Raw genomic sequence first — 16,760 nt, forward strand, 5'->3', positions numbered from 1 at the left:
TCATTTCCTCCTTCAGACACACAAGTCTCAGCTCACATCTTGGTATGTCTGCGAGATCTAAAACTCAATCCCAGCAAGACAGAGCTGTTACTCATTCCTGGAGATCAATCTCCAACCCAGGACCTTCTCATCTCTCTTGATGACAATGTAAGAAGCCTTGGTGTTGTCCTGGATAACCAGCTGACCTTCTGCCGGTTCCTCCTCTACAACATCAAGAAGATTCGGCCATTTCTCTCCATGGAAGCCACTCAGATTCTTGTCCAGTCACTTGTAGTCTCACGGTTGCAGACATCCCAAGTTGCAAAAACTCATTTCAGGGAGGTACCCCCGGACCTCGACCCCCCAAGCCCAAAAAAACCGACTAAGTACTAAGCTAACTGTTTGCGTCACAAACACATTAATGTGTACTACACAGTGCACTAGATAGTGTGAAAGATAATAGATTAATGTTCCCTACATAATGCACTAGATTGTATATTAGAAAATAATTTATGTTCCTTACATAGTGCACTAGATAGTGTATTGCATAATTAATTATGTTCCCTACATAGTGCACTAGACAGTATATTAGACAACTGATTTATGTTCCCTACACAGTGCGCTAGTTTGTATATCAGTTAACGGATTTAATACGCATGCGCGTTTGTGTCGCTCTTGGCCGCTCGTTCGTGCCGAAAATGTAAATGTAAATGTAAATGTTAGCCACGTTGAGAAGGGTCTTCTGTGTGTAGTAACCCCGGGTGAGGGTACAATATTACACTAAGGTAGGTTCTGTTATAAAGAACAACATGAGATGAAACCACCTCACCTACACTTGTATTTATTCTCCATAAGTCTGTTTGTGGTTTCACCAAAACTTCCTGAAAGCATCCACTTCCCCTTTTCTTCATTCCTCTTTCATTAGGGTAACATGTCTGTGATCCATGAGTGTGGTGGCAAGAAGAGGAACAGCAAACCAAAGATCATGAAGCTTAAATACCATCAGTACGTTCCTCCAGACCAAAAGACACAGAAAGGAACCACTCCACTGGACTACAACCAGCTGCTCCACCTACAGCTACACATCATCAAACAAACACCACACCACTACCCCATCATCCTTCCTGCCCCACCCAGGTACTCTACATACAAGACTAAATCTCCTGATACAGCATGGAAAATGTAAATAACACAGAGTTTCTAACACTGACTTTTATTTGATGTCAGACAGGATGAACCTGAGATATTTCATCTTTTATCTGCTCAACTTCATTTCTTTTATTAATAAACATCCATTCCTGCATTTCAGGCCTGCAACACATTCCAAAAAAAGTTGGGACGGGGGCAATTTAGGGCTAGTAATGAGGTGAAAACACTAAATAATGATGTGAACAGGTGATTGTGATCATGGTTTGGTACAAAAGCAGCATCCAGGAAAGGCTGAGAGTCTCTGATGAGTAAAGATGATCAGAGGATCCAGTTTGTCCACAAATGTGTGAGAAAATGATTGAAATGTTTAAAAACAATGAACCTCAAAGAATAACTGGAAGGGATTTGCATGTTCTCCCTCTACAGTGCAGAATATCATTAAACCATTCAAGGAATCAGGAGGAATTTCAGTGTGTAAAGGTGGAGGGCGCGAGCTTAATCTGAACGCTCGTGATCTTCCATGCCTCAGACGGTGCCGCATCAAGAACCTCCACTCAACACTAGCTGATATAAACACATGGGTGAGGGATTAGTTTATCAAACCTTTATCAAGCTCTACAATACAGAGTTACTGCACAAATCATACTTAACACTTTACTGTGCAAAAAAGAAGCCTTGTGTTAACCACGTCCAGAAGCGGCGTCGACTTCTCTGGGCTCTGAGGCATCTAGGATGGACCATCACACAGTGGAAACGTGTATTGTGACAAAAAGTCCAAAATAACGAGACAGAATAAAAGCTGAAACACTAAATCACTTGGTCTCCTCGGTGCCAAAACCTCTTTTAAGTGGTGAAAAGGAACGACAACATTACAAAGTGGTAAATGCTTTATTGTCCCAACTTTTTTTGGAACGTGTTGCAGGTCTGAAATGCAGGAATGGATGTTTATTAATAAATGAAATGAAGATGAGCAGATAAAAGATGAAATATCTCAGGTTCATCGTGTCTGACATCAAATAAAAGTTAAAGTCAATGTAAGAAACTCTGTGTTTTTATTATTATTTGCTTTTTTCATACTGTCCCAAATTTTTCTGATTTGGGTTTGTATGACTGAATACAATTTTGAGCAATTGAGAATTAAGAGCCTTGCTCAGGTGTCCAACAGTGGAAACTTGGCAGTGGTGGGGCTTCAACTGGCAACCTTCTAATTACTGGTCCAGTACTTTAACTTAATGTACACACTCACACACACACACTCATATATTATACATACACCAAACAGCCATAACATTAAAACCACCTCCTTGTTTCTACACTCTGTCCATTTTATCAGCTCCACTTACCATATAGAAGCACTTTGTAGTTCTACAATTACCGACTGTAATCCATCTGTAGTACTTCTCTGCTGTTCTTCAATGGTCAGGACCCCCACAGAGCAGGTATTATTTAGGTGGTGGATGATTCTCAGCACTGCAGTGACACTGACATGGTGGTGGTGTGTTAGTGTGTGTTGTGCTGGTATGAGTGGATCAGACACAGCAGCGCTGCTGGGTTTTTTAAACACCGTGTCCACTCACTGTCCACTCTATTAGACACTCCTACCTATTTGGTCCACCTTGTAGATGTAAAGTCAGAGACGATCGCTCATCTATTGCTGCTGTTTGAGTCGGTCATCTTCTAGACCTTCATCAGTGGTCACAGGACGCTGCCCACGGGGTGCTGTTGGCTGGATATATTTGGTTGGTGGACGATTCTCAGTCCAGCAGTTACAGTGAGGTGTTTAGATCCACTCATACCAGCACTGCTGTGTCTGATCCACTCATACCAGCACAACACACACTAACACACCACCACCATGTCAGTGTCACTGCAGTGCTGAGAATGATCAACCACCTAAATAATACCTGCTCTGTGGGGGTCCTGACCATTGAAGAACAGCAGAGAAGTATGCAGAGAAACAGATGGACTACAGTCAGTAATTGTAGAACTACAAAGTGCTTCTATATGGATCAGACACAGCAGTGCTTGTGTTTGTGTTTACATTAACACCGAATGGTGCAAGGACTCTGTGCTTGTTGTGGCGTACTGTTCTCCGATGGTGGAATTTACTATTGTTAGATGCAGACCTTTTTATTTACCATGGGAATTCACCAGCGTGCTTATTGTCGCGGTGTATCTTCCGCCCAGCGCGAACGTGAAGGAAGCATTGAGCAAACTTTACAGAGCCATCAGCGAACTGCAGAACACTCATCCAGACGGACTGTTTATTATCGCTGGGGATTTTAATCATGCAAATCTCAAGTCTGTTCTCCCTAAATTCCATCAGCATGTGGACTTTGCTACGAGAGGAGCGAACACGCTGGATAATGTTTACACGAACATTGCCGGTGCGTACCGGGCGGAGCCCCGCCCCCACCTCGGATACTCAGACCACATCTCTGTAATGCTAATTCCAGCATACAGAGCACTCGTCAGGCGCTCCAGACCTGTACAGAAACAGGTGAAAACCTGGCCAGAAGGATCCATTTCTGCTCTTCAGGACTGTTTTGAGTGCACTGACTGGGACATGTTTAGGGAGGCTGCAACATACGGCGATTACACTGATCTAGAGGAGTACACGACTTCAGTGACCTGCTACATCAGCAAATGCATTGAGGACGTCACTACCACTAGAACCATCGCTTCCAGACCCAACCAGAAGCCGTGGATGACTCCAGAGGTGCGTGCACTGCTGAGGGCCAGACAACATTCCTGGCTGAGTGCTCAAAGGATGTGCAGACCAGCTGGCAGATGTATTCACTGACATCTTCAACATCTCCCTGAGCAGCGCCATCATTCCAACGTGCCTTAAGACGACCACCATCGTACCCGTGCCAAAGAAGTCATCTGTGTCATGCTTCAACGACTATCGTCCCGTAGCACTCACGCCTATCATCATGAAGTGCTTCGAGAAACTAGTCATGAGGCATATTAAGACACTACTGCCTCCCACCATGGACCCACTGCAGTTTGCGTACCGTCCTAACCGCTCAACGGACGACGCCATATCCACTACACTTCACCTGGCTTCTACACACCTGGACAGAAAGAACACTTACGTCAGGATGCTGTTCATAGACTTTAGCTCAGCATTCAACACCATCATTCCACAGCATCTAATTGGAAAGCTGAGCACGCTGGGCCTGAACACCTCTCTCTGCAACTGGATCCTGGATTTCTTGACTGAGAGACCTCAGTCCGTCCGGATCGGTAAGAACACCTCCAGCACCACCACACTGAGCACCGGCGCTCCCCAAGGCTGTGTGCTCAGTCCACTGCTGTTTACTCTGCTTACGCACGACTGTACAGCAATGCACAGCTCGAATTCCATCGTTAAGTTTGCAGACGACACAACTGTGGTGGGACTCATCAGCAACAACGATGAGTCAGCGTACAGAGAGGAGATACAACATCTAACGAACTGGTGCCAAGTCAACAACCTGTCTCTGAATGTGGATAAAACCAAAGAGATGGTCATTGACTTTAGAAAGACACTAAGGGACCACTCCCCACTGCACATCGACGGCTCATCTGTTGAGATCGTCAAGAGCACCAAATTTCTCGGTGTTCATCTGGAAGAGAATCTCACCTGGACCCTCAACACCAGTTCCATCACCAAGAAAGCCCAGCAGCGTCTCTACATTTTGAGAAGACTGAGGAAAGCTCATCTGCCACCCCCCATTCTCACCACGTTCTACAGAGGAACAATCGAGAGCATCCTGAGCGGCTGCATCACTGTCTGGTTCGGAAATTGTACTGCGTCGGACCGCAGGACTCTCCAGCGAGTAGTGAGGACAGCTGAAAAGATCATCGGGGTCGCTCTTCCATCTCTCACGGACATTTTTAACACCCGCTGCATCCGCAAAGCTCTAAGCATTGTGGACGATCCAACCCATCCATCACATGGACTTTTTACTCTGCTCCCGTCTGGGAGACGATACCGCAGCATCCGGACTAACACAACCAGACTGTGTAACAGTTTTATCCCACAAGCAATCAGACTCCTTAACTCAGTACTGTAACAATTTCCTCCGGAAATTTTTCTGCTGCCACACACTGAACTGTATTGACAATGTTAGACTGTTTTAACCTGTTTATTCAAATATTGAAAAGTCTTTTTGTATTTTTGCACCTTGTTTACTTTTTAGGCACCTTACCTCCATTGCCAATTTTACTGTTTATTGAAATATTGAAAAGTCTTTTTGTATTTTTGCACCTTATTTACTTTTTAGGCACCTTATCTCCATTGTTAATCTTACGCTGCTAATGTACAACATGTCACTACCTCATGAACCATTGTACCATCTATTCACCATCATGTACTAACACTTGTCTTTAGTCCTGTCTTCTAATTACTTGTTTAGATTAGGGATAATTAGGAATATCTTTTGTAGTTATTTATTATAGGATTTTTTGTATTTATTGTTGTACTTACACTGTTTTGTATTTACACTGTTTTGTCTTGCACTTTTTGTACCGTGTTACACCGTGATCCTAGAGGAACGCTGTTTCGTTTCAATATGTACTTGTATGTAGCTGAAATGACAATAAAACCTCTCTGACTCTCTGACTCTGACTCTCTCTATATGGTAAGTGGAGCTAATAAAATGGACAAGGAGTGTAGAAACGAGGAGGTGGTCATAATGTTATGGCTGATTGGTGTATATATATACAGTAGGTGTATATATATATTATTTAACTAAATTCAGAATTCCTTTATCAGGGTCTGTTCCAGGTCTCCAGCAGATCAGCAAACAAACACCAATAAGAACGTTGTGATGGATCTACCAGCTCCGCTACCCAACCTGGAGAAACTGAAGGTCAGTCACGCCCACAAACCAAACGTAAAACTGATCACACATGAACAAACTAAAGAAGAAACGTTTCCTCTCCGTTCTGAAGGTGGTGCAGCTGAAGCTGGAGCTGAAGCGCAGGGGGCTCAACGTATCGGGCACCAAAAACAAACTGATTGAGCGGCTCAAGAACTTCCACCAGCTCCGCCTACTGCAGCCTACCGACCAATCAGGGACCAGAGTGGCAAACAGTTCAGCCGTGGTTCCTATAGGAGAGGTTCAACATGAGCCCACATATCAGCCTACAGATCAGCCCACAGATCAGCCCACAGATCAGCCTTCTGATGGCACTGCCAGCCCAACACACCCCGGATCTCCTGCCCACTCTGACCAGTCATTGGACGAAATGAGTCCTGATGGGTGGAGCCTAAATGACGCAGCTGAAACGATGGTACCACCTAATACCTGTGATGCCATCTCAACTACCCGTCTCTTTTTTACCAGTCTCTCTTTTATACCAGTCTAAAACCAGTCTCTCTTTATTACCACTCTCTCTTTTATACCAGTCTAAAACCGGTCTCTCTTTATTACCAGTCTCTCTTTTACAGTCTCTCTTTTACCAGTCTCTCTTTATTACCAGTCTAATACCAGTCTCTCTTTATTACTAGTCTCTCTTTTATACCAGTCTAAAACCAGTCTCTCTTTATTACCAGTCTCTCTTCATTACCAGTCTCTCTTTTATACCAGTCTAAAATCAGTCTCTCTTTATTACCAGTCTCTCTTTAATACCAGTCTAATACCAGTCTCTCTTTATTACCAGTCTCTCTTTTACAGTCTCACTTTTACCAATCTCTCTTTATTACCAGTCTCTCTTTAATACCAGTCTAATACCAATCTCTCTTTTACCAGTCTAATACCAGTTTCTCTTTTACCAGTCTAATACCAGTTTATCTTTTACCAGTCTATTACCAGTCTCTCTATTACCAGTCTATTACCAGTCTCTCTTTAATACCAGTCTAATACCAGTCTCTCCTTTACCAGTCTAATACCAGTCTCTCTATTACCAGTCTCTCTTTAATACCAGTCTAATACCAGTCTCTCTTTTACCAGTCTAATACCAGTTTCTCTTTTACCAGTCTAATACCAGTTTCTCTTTTACCAGTCTAATACCAGTTTATCTTTTACCAGTCTATTACCAGTCTCTCTATTACCAGTCTATTACCAGTCTCTCTATTACCAGTCTATTACCAGTCTCTCTATTACCAGTCTATTACCAGTCTCTCTATTACCAGTTTCTCTTTTACCAGTCTATTAGTCTCTCTTTAATACCAGTCTAATACCAGTCTGTATTTAATACCAGTCTAATATCAGTCTGTATTTAATACCAGTTTAATACCAGTCTCTCTTTTACCAGTCTAATATCAGTCTGTATTTAATACCAGTCTAATATCAGCCTTTCTTTAATACCAGTCTTAAACCAGTCTCTGTCTCTCTCTCTGTCTCTCTCTCTCATGCTCAGGTGAGTTCTCCACTCCACCACTACTCATCTCCATCCAGTAAAGACAATGTACGTGACCCCTACACCGCCCCCTTCATGCCTCATACTCTCTGTCAGATGACCCCGCCCGCTCCACACGATGGCCCCTCCCACCCGTCAGATAAAGACCGGATAATGAAGGAGAAGGATCGACGAATCTCAGAGCTCACGCTCATGCTGCAGGAGAAACAGCGACTCGTGGAGGAGCTTCGATCCAAACTGCAGGGCCAAAAAGCTGAAGATGGGGCCTCAGCCGGGGTGGGGGGTGTGGATGAGTCCCAGCCTCAGAGGGAGGAGCCTCAGAGGGAGGAGTTCAGACCGCTCAGACACACCCATCACCAGAGGAAGAGATCCTACAAACAGCTCCAGGTCAGAGTTCACAATCAGTTGTGATGACCACATGTTGAACTGTGTGTCAAAAAGAAAGCATCGAGGTTTAGAACCAGGTTGTCTCTTGCGTCCTTGCATGTTTATGATCAATTGTTCCTAATGGAAGCATATAGAGTGGGAATAATAGAGGTCCCAGTACTGACCCCTGTGGAACACCATGCTTTACTTTTGTAGTTTCCCAGCATTTCCAGATTGTTCTAGATGATCAAGCTCTGATGATGAAACAGGACCTCCCACCATGGGGTCAAATGTAGGGATATTCAGAGAGAGTGAGGTGGCAGCACCATGAAGACCAGACTCATAGTCCTGTACTAACTGCCTTCATGTATCATCTTACAGGTCACGCCCACCTGCTCACCCTGCCAATCACCAGCTGCCATGGAGAACAGTCACGTCCAGTCAAAACAGCAGAAAATCTTCAAGCAGCCAATCAGAAAGGTCAGTCATCACGTTATCTACTGTAACATCCCCAAGAACCCAGGTGTGATCAGAATCATGGAACCCCAGAACTGTGCATCAGTAGGAGTTTATCTTCTCTGAATGGACAATTTAGTGTCTCCAGTTCACCCCCATACCATGACACACCCTGGTACTGACACACCCCCATACCATGACACACCCTGGTACTGACACACCCCATACCATGATACACCCTGGTACTGACACACCCCCATACCATGACAGACTCTGGTACTGAACCACCCCCATACCATGACAGACCCTGGTACTGACACACCCCCATACCATGACACACCCTGGTACTGACACACCCCCATACCATGATACACCCTGGTACTGACACACCCCCATACCATGACAGACTCTGGTACTGACACACCCCCATACTCTACTTGGGCTTGGGACCCAATATGTGCCCCTCAATGGCTAGCCTAGGCTCACCAAACCTGGACAGTTAAAAATTGGGGAAACATTGTCTGATCTTGATTAGATCTTTAATCTCTGTTGCAACATGATGATGTATTTGGTTTAAACAGGATGTTCTTGGTTGACAGGAACTTGATCTGGTCTTCTGCTGACGTAGGCGTAAAGGTGTTTCCAATAAAGTGTCCACTGGGTGTATATATAAAATATAATAAATCTATATATCACAATGACTGACTTTTATTCTTGCAGACACTCAAACCTGAGAAACGCACATCAACCAATCAGATCAAAGATCGTCCAGCCATGCCTGCACTGAACTTTATTGATGTGGTAGGTTCTCCCCTCTCTGAAGAGACAGTTCGGTCCTCATCAAAACACATGGTAGGTGGTAAATGCTCATTATAGTAATGATTGATGTGATGTGGTTTGTTTTCTGATCAGATCTCTAAATATAAAGACCTTCTTTGTGGTCAGATTGAGTTACCTGGTCAAAATGAACCATGTTTCGAGAAAAGCTAAGGCATTCAAACCCAACTATACTGTACCTACTAAAGGAAGCCTTTGTTTGTCATGTATACATGTACAGTACAATGAAATGCATATTTTTTTCCACATATCCCAGCTAGTTTGGAAGATGGGGCCAGAGCGCAGGGTCAGCCACTGTACCATGCCAGAGATGTTCACAAGTCACAAAATACGAATTCGAAACAAGTCAGGAGTCTTTAGGCTAGAGTCTTTAGACTAGAGTCCGAGTCAAGTCACGAGTCTTTAGGCTAGAGTCCGAGTCGTCACAAGTCTTTAGGCTAGAGTCCGAGTCAAGTCAGGAGTCTTTAGGCTAGAGTCTTTAGACTAGAGTCCGAGTCAAGTCATGAGTCTTTAGGCTAGAGTCCGAGTCAAGTCACAAGTCTTTCGGCTAGAGTCTTTAGACTAGAGTCTGAGTCAAGTCACGAGTCTTTAGGCTACAGTCTGAGTCAAGTCACGAGTCTTTAGGCTAAAGTCCGAATCAAGTCACGAGTCTTTAGAATAGAGTCCGAGTCAAGTCACGAGTCTTTAGGCTAGAGTCCGAATCAAGTCACGAGTCTTTAGACTAGAGTCTGAGTCAAGTCACAAGTCTTTAGACTAGAGTCCGAATCAAGTCACGAGTCGTTAGGCTAAAGTACGAGTCAAGTCAGGAGCCTTTAGGCTAGAGTCTTTAGACTAGAGTCCGAGTCAAGTCACAAGTCTTTAGGCTACAGTCCGAGTCAAGTCAGGAGTCTTTAGGCTAGAGTCTTTAGACTAGAATCCGAGTCAAGTCACGAGTCTTTATACTAGAGTCCGAGTCAAGTCACAAGTATTTAAACTAGAGTCTTTAGACTAGAGTCAAGTCAGGAGTCTTTAGACTAGAGTCCGAGTCAAGTCACGAGTCTTTAGGCTAGAGTCCGAGTCAAGTCACGAGTCTTTAGGCTAGAGTCCGAGTCGTCACAAATCTTTAGGCTAGAGTCCGAGTCAAGTCACGAGTCTTTAGGCTAGAGTCTTTAGACTAGAGTCCGAGTCAAGTCACGAGTCTTTAGACTAGAGTCCGAGTCAAGTCACGAGTCTTTAGGCTACAGTCCGAGTCAAGTCACGAGTCTTTAGACTAGAGTCCGAGTCAAGTCACGAGTCTTTAGGCTAGAGTCCGAGTCAAGTCACAAGTCTTTAGGCTAGAGTCCGAGTCAAGTCACGAGTCTTTAGGCTAGAGTCTTTAGGCTACAGTCCGAGTCAAGTCACGAGTCTTTAGGCTAGAGTCCGAATCAAGTCACGAGTCTTTAGACTAGAGTCCGAGTCAAGTCACGAGTCTTTAGGCTAGAGTCCGAGTCAAGTCACAAGTCTTTAGGCTAGAGTCCGAGTCAAGTCACGAGTCTTTAGGCTAGAGTCTTTAGGCTACAGTCCGAGTCAAGTCACGAGTCTTTAGGCTAGAGTCCGAGTCAAGTCACAAGTCTTTAGGCTAGAGTCTTTAGACTAGAGTCCGAGTCAAGTCATGAGTCTTTAGGCTAAAGTCCGAATCAAGTCACAAGTTTTTAGACTAGAGTCCGAGTCAAGTCACAAGTCTTTAGGCTAGTCCGAGTCAAGTCACGAGTCTTTAGACTAGAGTCCGAGTCAAGTCACGAGTCTTTAGGCTAGAGTCCGACTCAAGTCACGAGTCTTAAGACTAGAGTCCGAGTCGAGTCACGAGTCTGTAGGCTAGAGTCCGAGTTGAGTCAGGAGTCTTTAGGCTAGAGTCCGAGTCAAGTCAAGAATCTTTAGGCTAGAGTCTGAGTCAAGTCACAAGTATTTAGGCTAGAGTCTTTAGACTAGAGTCCGAGTCAAGTCACGAGTCTTTAGACTAGAGTCCGAGTCAAGTCACGAGTCTTTAGACTAGAGTCCGAGTCAAGTCATGAGTCTTTAGGCTAGAGTCCGAGTCAAGTCACGAGTCTTTAGGCTAAAGTCCGAGTCAAGTCATGAGTCTTTAGGCTAGAGTCCGAGTCAAGGCACGAGTCTTTAGGCTAGAGTCCGAGTCAAGTCATGAGTCTTTAGTCTAGAGTCCGAGTCAAGTGACGAGTCTTTAGGCTAGAGTCCGAGTCAAGTCACGAGTCTTTAGGCTAAAGTCCGAGTCAAGTCAGGAGTCTTTAGGCTAGAGTCTTTAGACTAGAGTCCGAGTCAAGTCACAAGTCTTTAGACTAGAGTCCGAGTCAAGTCACGAGTCTTTAGACTAGAGTCCGAGTCAAGTCATGAGTCTTTAGGCTAGAGTCCGAGTCAAGTCACGAGTCTTTAGGCTAAAGTCCGAGTCAAGTCATGAGTCTTTAGGCTAGAGTCCGAGTCAAGTCACGAGTCTTTAGGCTAGAGTCCGAGTCAAGTCATGAGTCTTTAGTCTAGAGTCCGAGTCAAGTCACGAGTCTTTAGGCTAGAGTCCGAGTCAAGTCAGGAGTCTTTAGGCTAGAGTCTTTAGACTAGAGTCCGAGTCAAGTCACAAGTCTTTAGGCTAGAGTCCGCGTCAAGTCAGGAGTCTTTAGGCTAGAGTCCGAATCAAGTCACGAGTCTTTAGACTAGAGACCGAGTCAAGTCACGAGTCTTTAGGCTAGAGTCCGAGTCAAGTCACGAGTCAATATAATCTACACAAAACATATATTATAAATGTAGCGTAAAAATAAAGAAATAATCTGTAAGTTCAGATAAAAACAACAACAGATTAGCGAGTGTATTTAGTCGCTTTACTTCGTGTCTTTACTTTCCTCCTCATTGTGTAAATGAATGTAATTTCTGTAACAAGAAGGTTCCAGTTAAAAGCTTCAACTGATACGTTTTGTTTTCATTACAGAACAAAAGCGCTCGATAAATCACGGCACAGCGGCCAAAATCCCAAACACAGCAAAAACAATCATTACCGCTGCTTACCTTAGCTTCTGTTCTTCCAGATGCTATTACATTTATAAGCGTGTGTCCCATTAGGAACAGAATCCGTTATTTTGTAAATGTGCTTATAATTAAAAACCTCCAAACTTTTCCCGTTTGTGAAGTAAAACAGGAAGTTGTTAGAAAGCCGATCGAGCGTTTCATTACCGCGTCATCTGTGTGACGCAAACTGAATAAATGCAAATAACAGCATTTCTTACTAACAATTACAATCAGAAGGGGCAGCACGGTGGCTTAGTGGGTAGCACTGTCGCCTCACAGCAAGAAGGTCCTGGGTTCAAACCCCAGGTGGGGCGGTCCGGGTCCTTTCTGTGTGGAGTTTGCATGTTCTCCCCTTGTCTGCGTGGGTTTACTCCGGGTGCTCCGGTTTCCTCCCACAGTCCAAAGACATGTAAGTGAGGTGAATTGAAGATACTAAATTGTCAAAGACTGTGCTTGATATAAACTTGTGAATTGATAAACCTTGTGTAATGAGTAACTACCGTTCCTGTCATGAATGTAACCAAAAAGTGTAAAAACATGACATTAAATCCTAATAAACAAACAAACAAACAATCAGAAGCTCTGATTGGTTCAGAAAGCGCTCTTTCAACCATTAGTGCCAATTCTGTAGGAGCGTTCCATTTACCGCGGTTGTTACTGTGAAGTGCACTACGTAGGGTATTCCACCATTTTAAGAGATTCCAATCCAAAGGTAACGCAAATGTTCAAATGAAGTGAACTTCAGACTGTATATATATACGTATAATAATTGTATATAACTAATGTTAACACATGCTGACGCAAAATTTCTTGTCATTTTTGCGAGTCTGAGTAATTTGAAACGAGTCCGAGTCGAGTCTGAAGTCGCTGTGTGTGAGACTTACGTGCGACTCAGACTCAAGTCCTCATCTCTGTACCATTCCCCCTGGAGCAGACAGGGTTAAGGGCCTTGCTCAAGGGCCCAACAGTGGCTGCGTAGCAGAGCCTTTGAACCAACAATCTTCCAATCGATAGCCCAGAGCTCTACTCACTAGGTTACCACCGTCTCCACCCGTTTGTGACACTGGTAGGTAGTTTATTATGGCACTGCTGAGGCTAGAGAGGCATCCAGTATGGACGGCTTGAAGAAACAGTCCTGTTATTTACAGATGATGCTGCTCTCTCGGCTCTTTCTGAAGCCTTCAAACAGAACGCATTGAGTCTGTTGTTTCGTTTCTGGTGTAGTAACCGAATCGTTAAAATGCTGGTACTTTATCTGCAGGTGAAATATACAGGTGCTGGTCATAAAATTAGAATATCATGAAAAAGTTGATTTATTTCAGTAATTCCATTCAAAAAGTGAAACTTGTATATTATATTCATTCATTACACACAGACTGATATATTTCAAATGTTTATTTCTTTTAATGTTGATGATTATAACTGACAACTAATGAAAACCCCAAATTCAGTATCTCAGAAAATTAGAATATTGTGACAAGGTACAATATTGAAGACACCTGGTGCCACACGCTAATCAGCTAATGAACTCAAAACACCTGCAAAGGCCTTTAAATGGTCTCTCAGTCTCGTTCTGTAGGCTACACAATCATGGGGAAGACTGCTGACTTGAAAGTTGTCCAAAAGACGACCATTGACACCTTGCACAAGGAGGGCAAGACACAAAAGGTCATTGCTAAAGAGGCTGGCTGTTCACAGAGCTCTGTGTCCAAGCACATTAATAGAGAGGCGAAGGGAAGGAAAAGATGTGGTAGAAAAAAGTGTACAAGCAATAGGGATAACCGCACCCTGGAGAGGATTGTGAAACAAAACCCATTCAAAAATGTGGGGGAGATTCACAAAGAGTGGACTGCAGCTGGAGTCAGTGCTTCAAGAACCACCACGCACAGATGTATGCAAGACATGGGTTTCAGCTGTCGCATTCCTTGTGCCAAGCCACTCTTGAACAAGAGACAGCGTCAGAAGCGTCTCGCCTGGGCTAAAGACAAAAAGGCTTCTGAGTGGTCCAAAGTTATGTTCTCTGATGAAAGTAAATTTTGCATTACCTTTGGAAATCAAGGTCCCAGAGTCTGGAGGAAGAGAGGAGAGGCACAGAATCCACGTTGCTTGAGGTCCAGTGTAAAGTTTCCACAGTCAGTGATGGTTTGGAGTGCCATGTCATCTGCTGGTGTTGGTCCACTGTGTTTTCTGAGGTCCAAGGTCAACGCAGCCGTCTACCAGGAAGTTTTAGAGCACTTCATGCTTCCTGCTGCTGACCAACTTTATGGAGATGCAGATTTCATTTTCCAACAGGACTTGGCACCTGCACACAGTGCCAAAGCTACCAGTACCTGGTTTAAGGACCATGGTATCCCTGTTCTTAATTGGCCAGCAAACTCGCCTGACCTTAACCCCATAGAAAATCTATGGGGTGTTGTGAAGAGGAAGATGCGATATGCCAGACCCAACAATTCAGAAGAGCTGAAGGCCACTATCAGAGCAACCTGGGCTCTCATAACACCTGAGCAGTGCCACAGACTGATGGACTCCATGCCACGCCGCATTGCTGCAGTAATCCAGGTAAAAGGAGCCCCAACTAAGTATTGAGTGCTGTACATGCTCATACTTTTCATGTTCATACTTTTCAGTTGGCCATCATTTCTAAAAATCCTTTTTTTGTATTGGTCTTAAGTAATATTCTAATTTTCTGAGATACTGAATTTGGGGTTTTCATTAGTTGTCAGTTATAATCATCAACATTAAAAGAAATAAACATTTGAACCAATCAGTCTGTGTGTAATGAATTAATATAATATATTTCACTTTTTGAATGGAATTACTGAAATAAATCAACTTTTTCATGATATTCTAATTTTATGACCAGCACCTGTACTGGACTGTCCACTGACCCATTTGTTTGGTTGCAGAGAAAGAGGCTTAAACACCAGATAATTTCTTCAAGTGATGTCCTGGTCCATAATGGAGGTGAGTGTTCACCAGCACAGTGTTACATAAACGATCCACATTGGGTCATTAATACTCATCAGTCTCATCTTTGTTGCACCCAAAAGCTTCAATTCCTCCACAAAGCCCCTCAAATCAAACCCCACCATCATCATCATCGGAACCACGTTCGAGCCACAAACGCGTCACTCGAAATGAACCCGACAGCTCCGGAGGTGGCCGTCTGGAGGACTTCCTGGAGAGCACCACCGGCAAGCCCCTGCTTGGGCTGGAACCCGGAGGACACGCGACTCTGATCGATGAGCTTCACAGCCAGCTGCTGAGCACAGCGAGCATCCTGGATGGCCTGCCATCGCCCATGGATTCGTATGATCTCGGCCTGACACCGTCGGGATCCGGCCTCGAGGGCATGGATTGGCTGGAGGGTAGAGCCGCTGGAGCTGCAGACACAGCAATGAATGGACATCATTCCTCCAGTGTGTTTTCCACAGACTTCCTGGATGGCACGGATCTTCATCTGCACTGGGACACCAGTTTATTAAGTGTGTGAAGATATGCATCACGTTTACAGTTACTTTGATTTTCCAAAGCCACCATCAAGGAGGGTTGGGGGGCAAGAGGGGTATCTTGGTGGAGTTGGAATTTGAACTGACAATCTTCTGATTTAGGGCTTGTAGGTCATGTTTAGCCATATTCATCCTTTTGCTGTTTGGGCAAATAAATCAATAAAAGAAATATAAACATACAAACTGAAAAAGATGCAGTCGGCTACTGCACACCTGTCAGAGGGAGCTTGTGCTAGTCATGGCTCTCCTCTGGTTTTTTGGAAATAAGACCCTCATGGACTCGTACCCCAGTGGATAGATTCAGGTAAGCTGATGTCAGAAGACACATCAATTGCTCAGGTACGGAGTTGCAAGCTGATCCAAAGCATAAATACAAACACTAGTATGTGACCTACAACCCCAAATCAGAAAAAGTTGGGACAGTATGAAAAATGATTAAAAAATAATAATAATAAAAAACAGAGTTTCTTAAATTGACTTTGACTTTTATTTGATGCCAGAACCTGAGATTTTTTTATTTTTATCTGCTCAACATTTAATTTATTAATAAACATCCATTCCTGCATTTCAGGCCTGCAACACATTCCAAAAAAAGTTGGGACAGTAAGGCATTTACCACTGTAATGTTGCCATTCCTGTTCACCACTTAAAAGCACTTTTGGCACCAAGAAGACCGAGTGATTTAGTGATTCATCTGACCACAATACACATTTCCACTGTGTGATGGTCTATCCTAGATGCCTCCGAGCCCAGAGAAGTCGACGCCGCTTCTGGACATGGTTAACATAAGGCTTCTTTTTTGCACAGTAAAGTTTTAAGTGACATTCATGCATCTAACTCCATATTTTAGAATTTGATAAAGGTGGGATAAACTAATCCCTCACCCATGTGGCTCTATGAGCTTGTGGATGGCGGTTTCTGATGCAGCACCATTTGAAAGATCTGAGATCACAGTTGTTCATCCTGTGATTCCATAAATCTTTGAATAATGTTATGTACTGTAGAGTCTTTTGGCCACCTGGCCAGGTTTGCTCTTCATCGACTGCTTCTGTACCTGCTTTTTAGGCCTGAGATGCAGAAATGGAGGTT

The 16,760-nt window shown here is 43.9% G+C and overlaps 1 protein-coding gene and 1 pseudogene across 2 annotated transcripts in view; both read left to right on the plus strand.

Moving 5' to 3' along the window:
- Nucleotides 1–16,144, plus strand: part of LOC134335871 (myocardin-related transcription factor A-like) — a 31,449-nt gene extending 15,305 nt beyond the window's left edge. For both annotated transcript variants that reach the window (XM_063018487.1, XM_063018495.1), the window contains 8 exons: nucleotides 905–1,116; nucleotides 5,891–5,987; nucleotides 6,070–6,411; nucleotides 7,480–7,866; nucleotides 8,227–8,325; nucleotides 9,022–9,153; nucleotides 15,069–15,126; nucleotides 15,213–16,144. In XM_063018487.1, the coding sequence (XP_062874557.1) occupies nucleotides 905–1,116; nucleotides 5,891–5,987; nucleotides 6,070–6,411; nucleotides 7,480–7,866; nucleotides 8,227–8,325; nucleotides 9,022–9,153; nucleotides 15,069–15,126; nucleotides 15,213–15,655 (1,770 nt within the window). In that variant the 3' untranslated portion in view covers nucleotides 15,656–16,144. The remainder of the gene's footprint in view (nucleotides 1–904; nucleotides 1,117–5,890; nucleotides 5,988–6,069; nucleotides 6,412–7,479; nucleotides 7,867–8,226; nucleotides 8,326–9,021; nucleotides 9,154–15,068; nucleotides 15,127–15,212) is intronic.
- The window catches only part of LOC134302895 (uncharacterized), a 657,104-nt pseudogene that overhangs the window by 209,096 nt on the left and 431,248 nt on the right, over nucleotides 1–16,760 (plus strand).

Source organism: Trichomycterus rosablanca, chromosome 2, assembly GCF_030014385.1.
Source record: "Trichomycterus rosablanca isolate fTriRos1 chromosome 2, fTriRos1.hap1, whole genome shotgun sequence".
Lineage (NCBI taxonomy): Eukaryota > Metazoa > Chordata > Actinopteri > Siluriformes > Trichomycteridae > Trichomycterus > Trichomycterus rosablanca.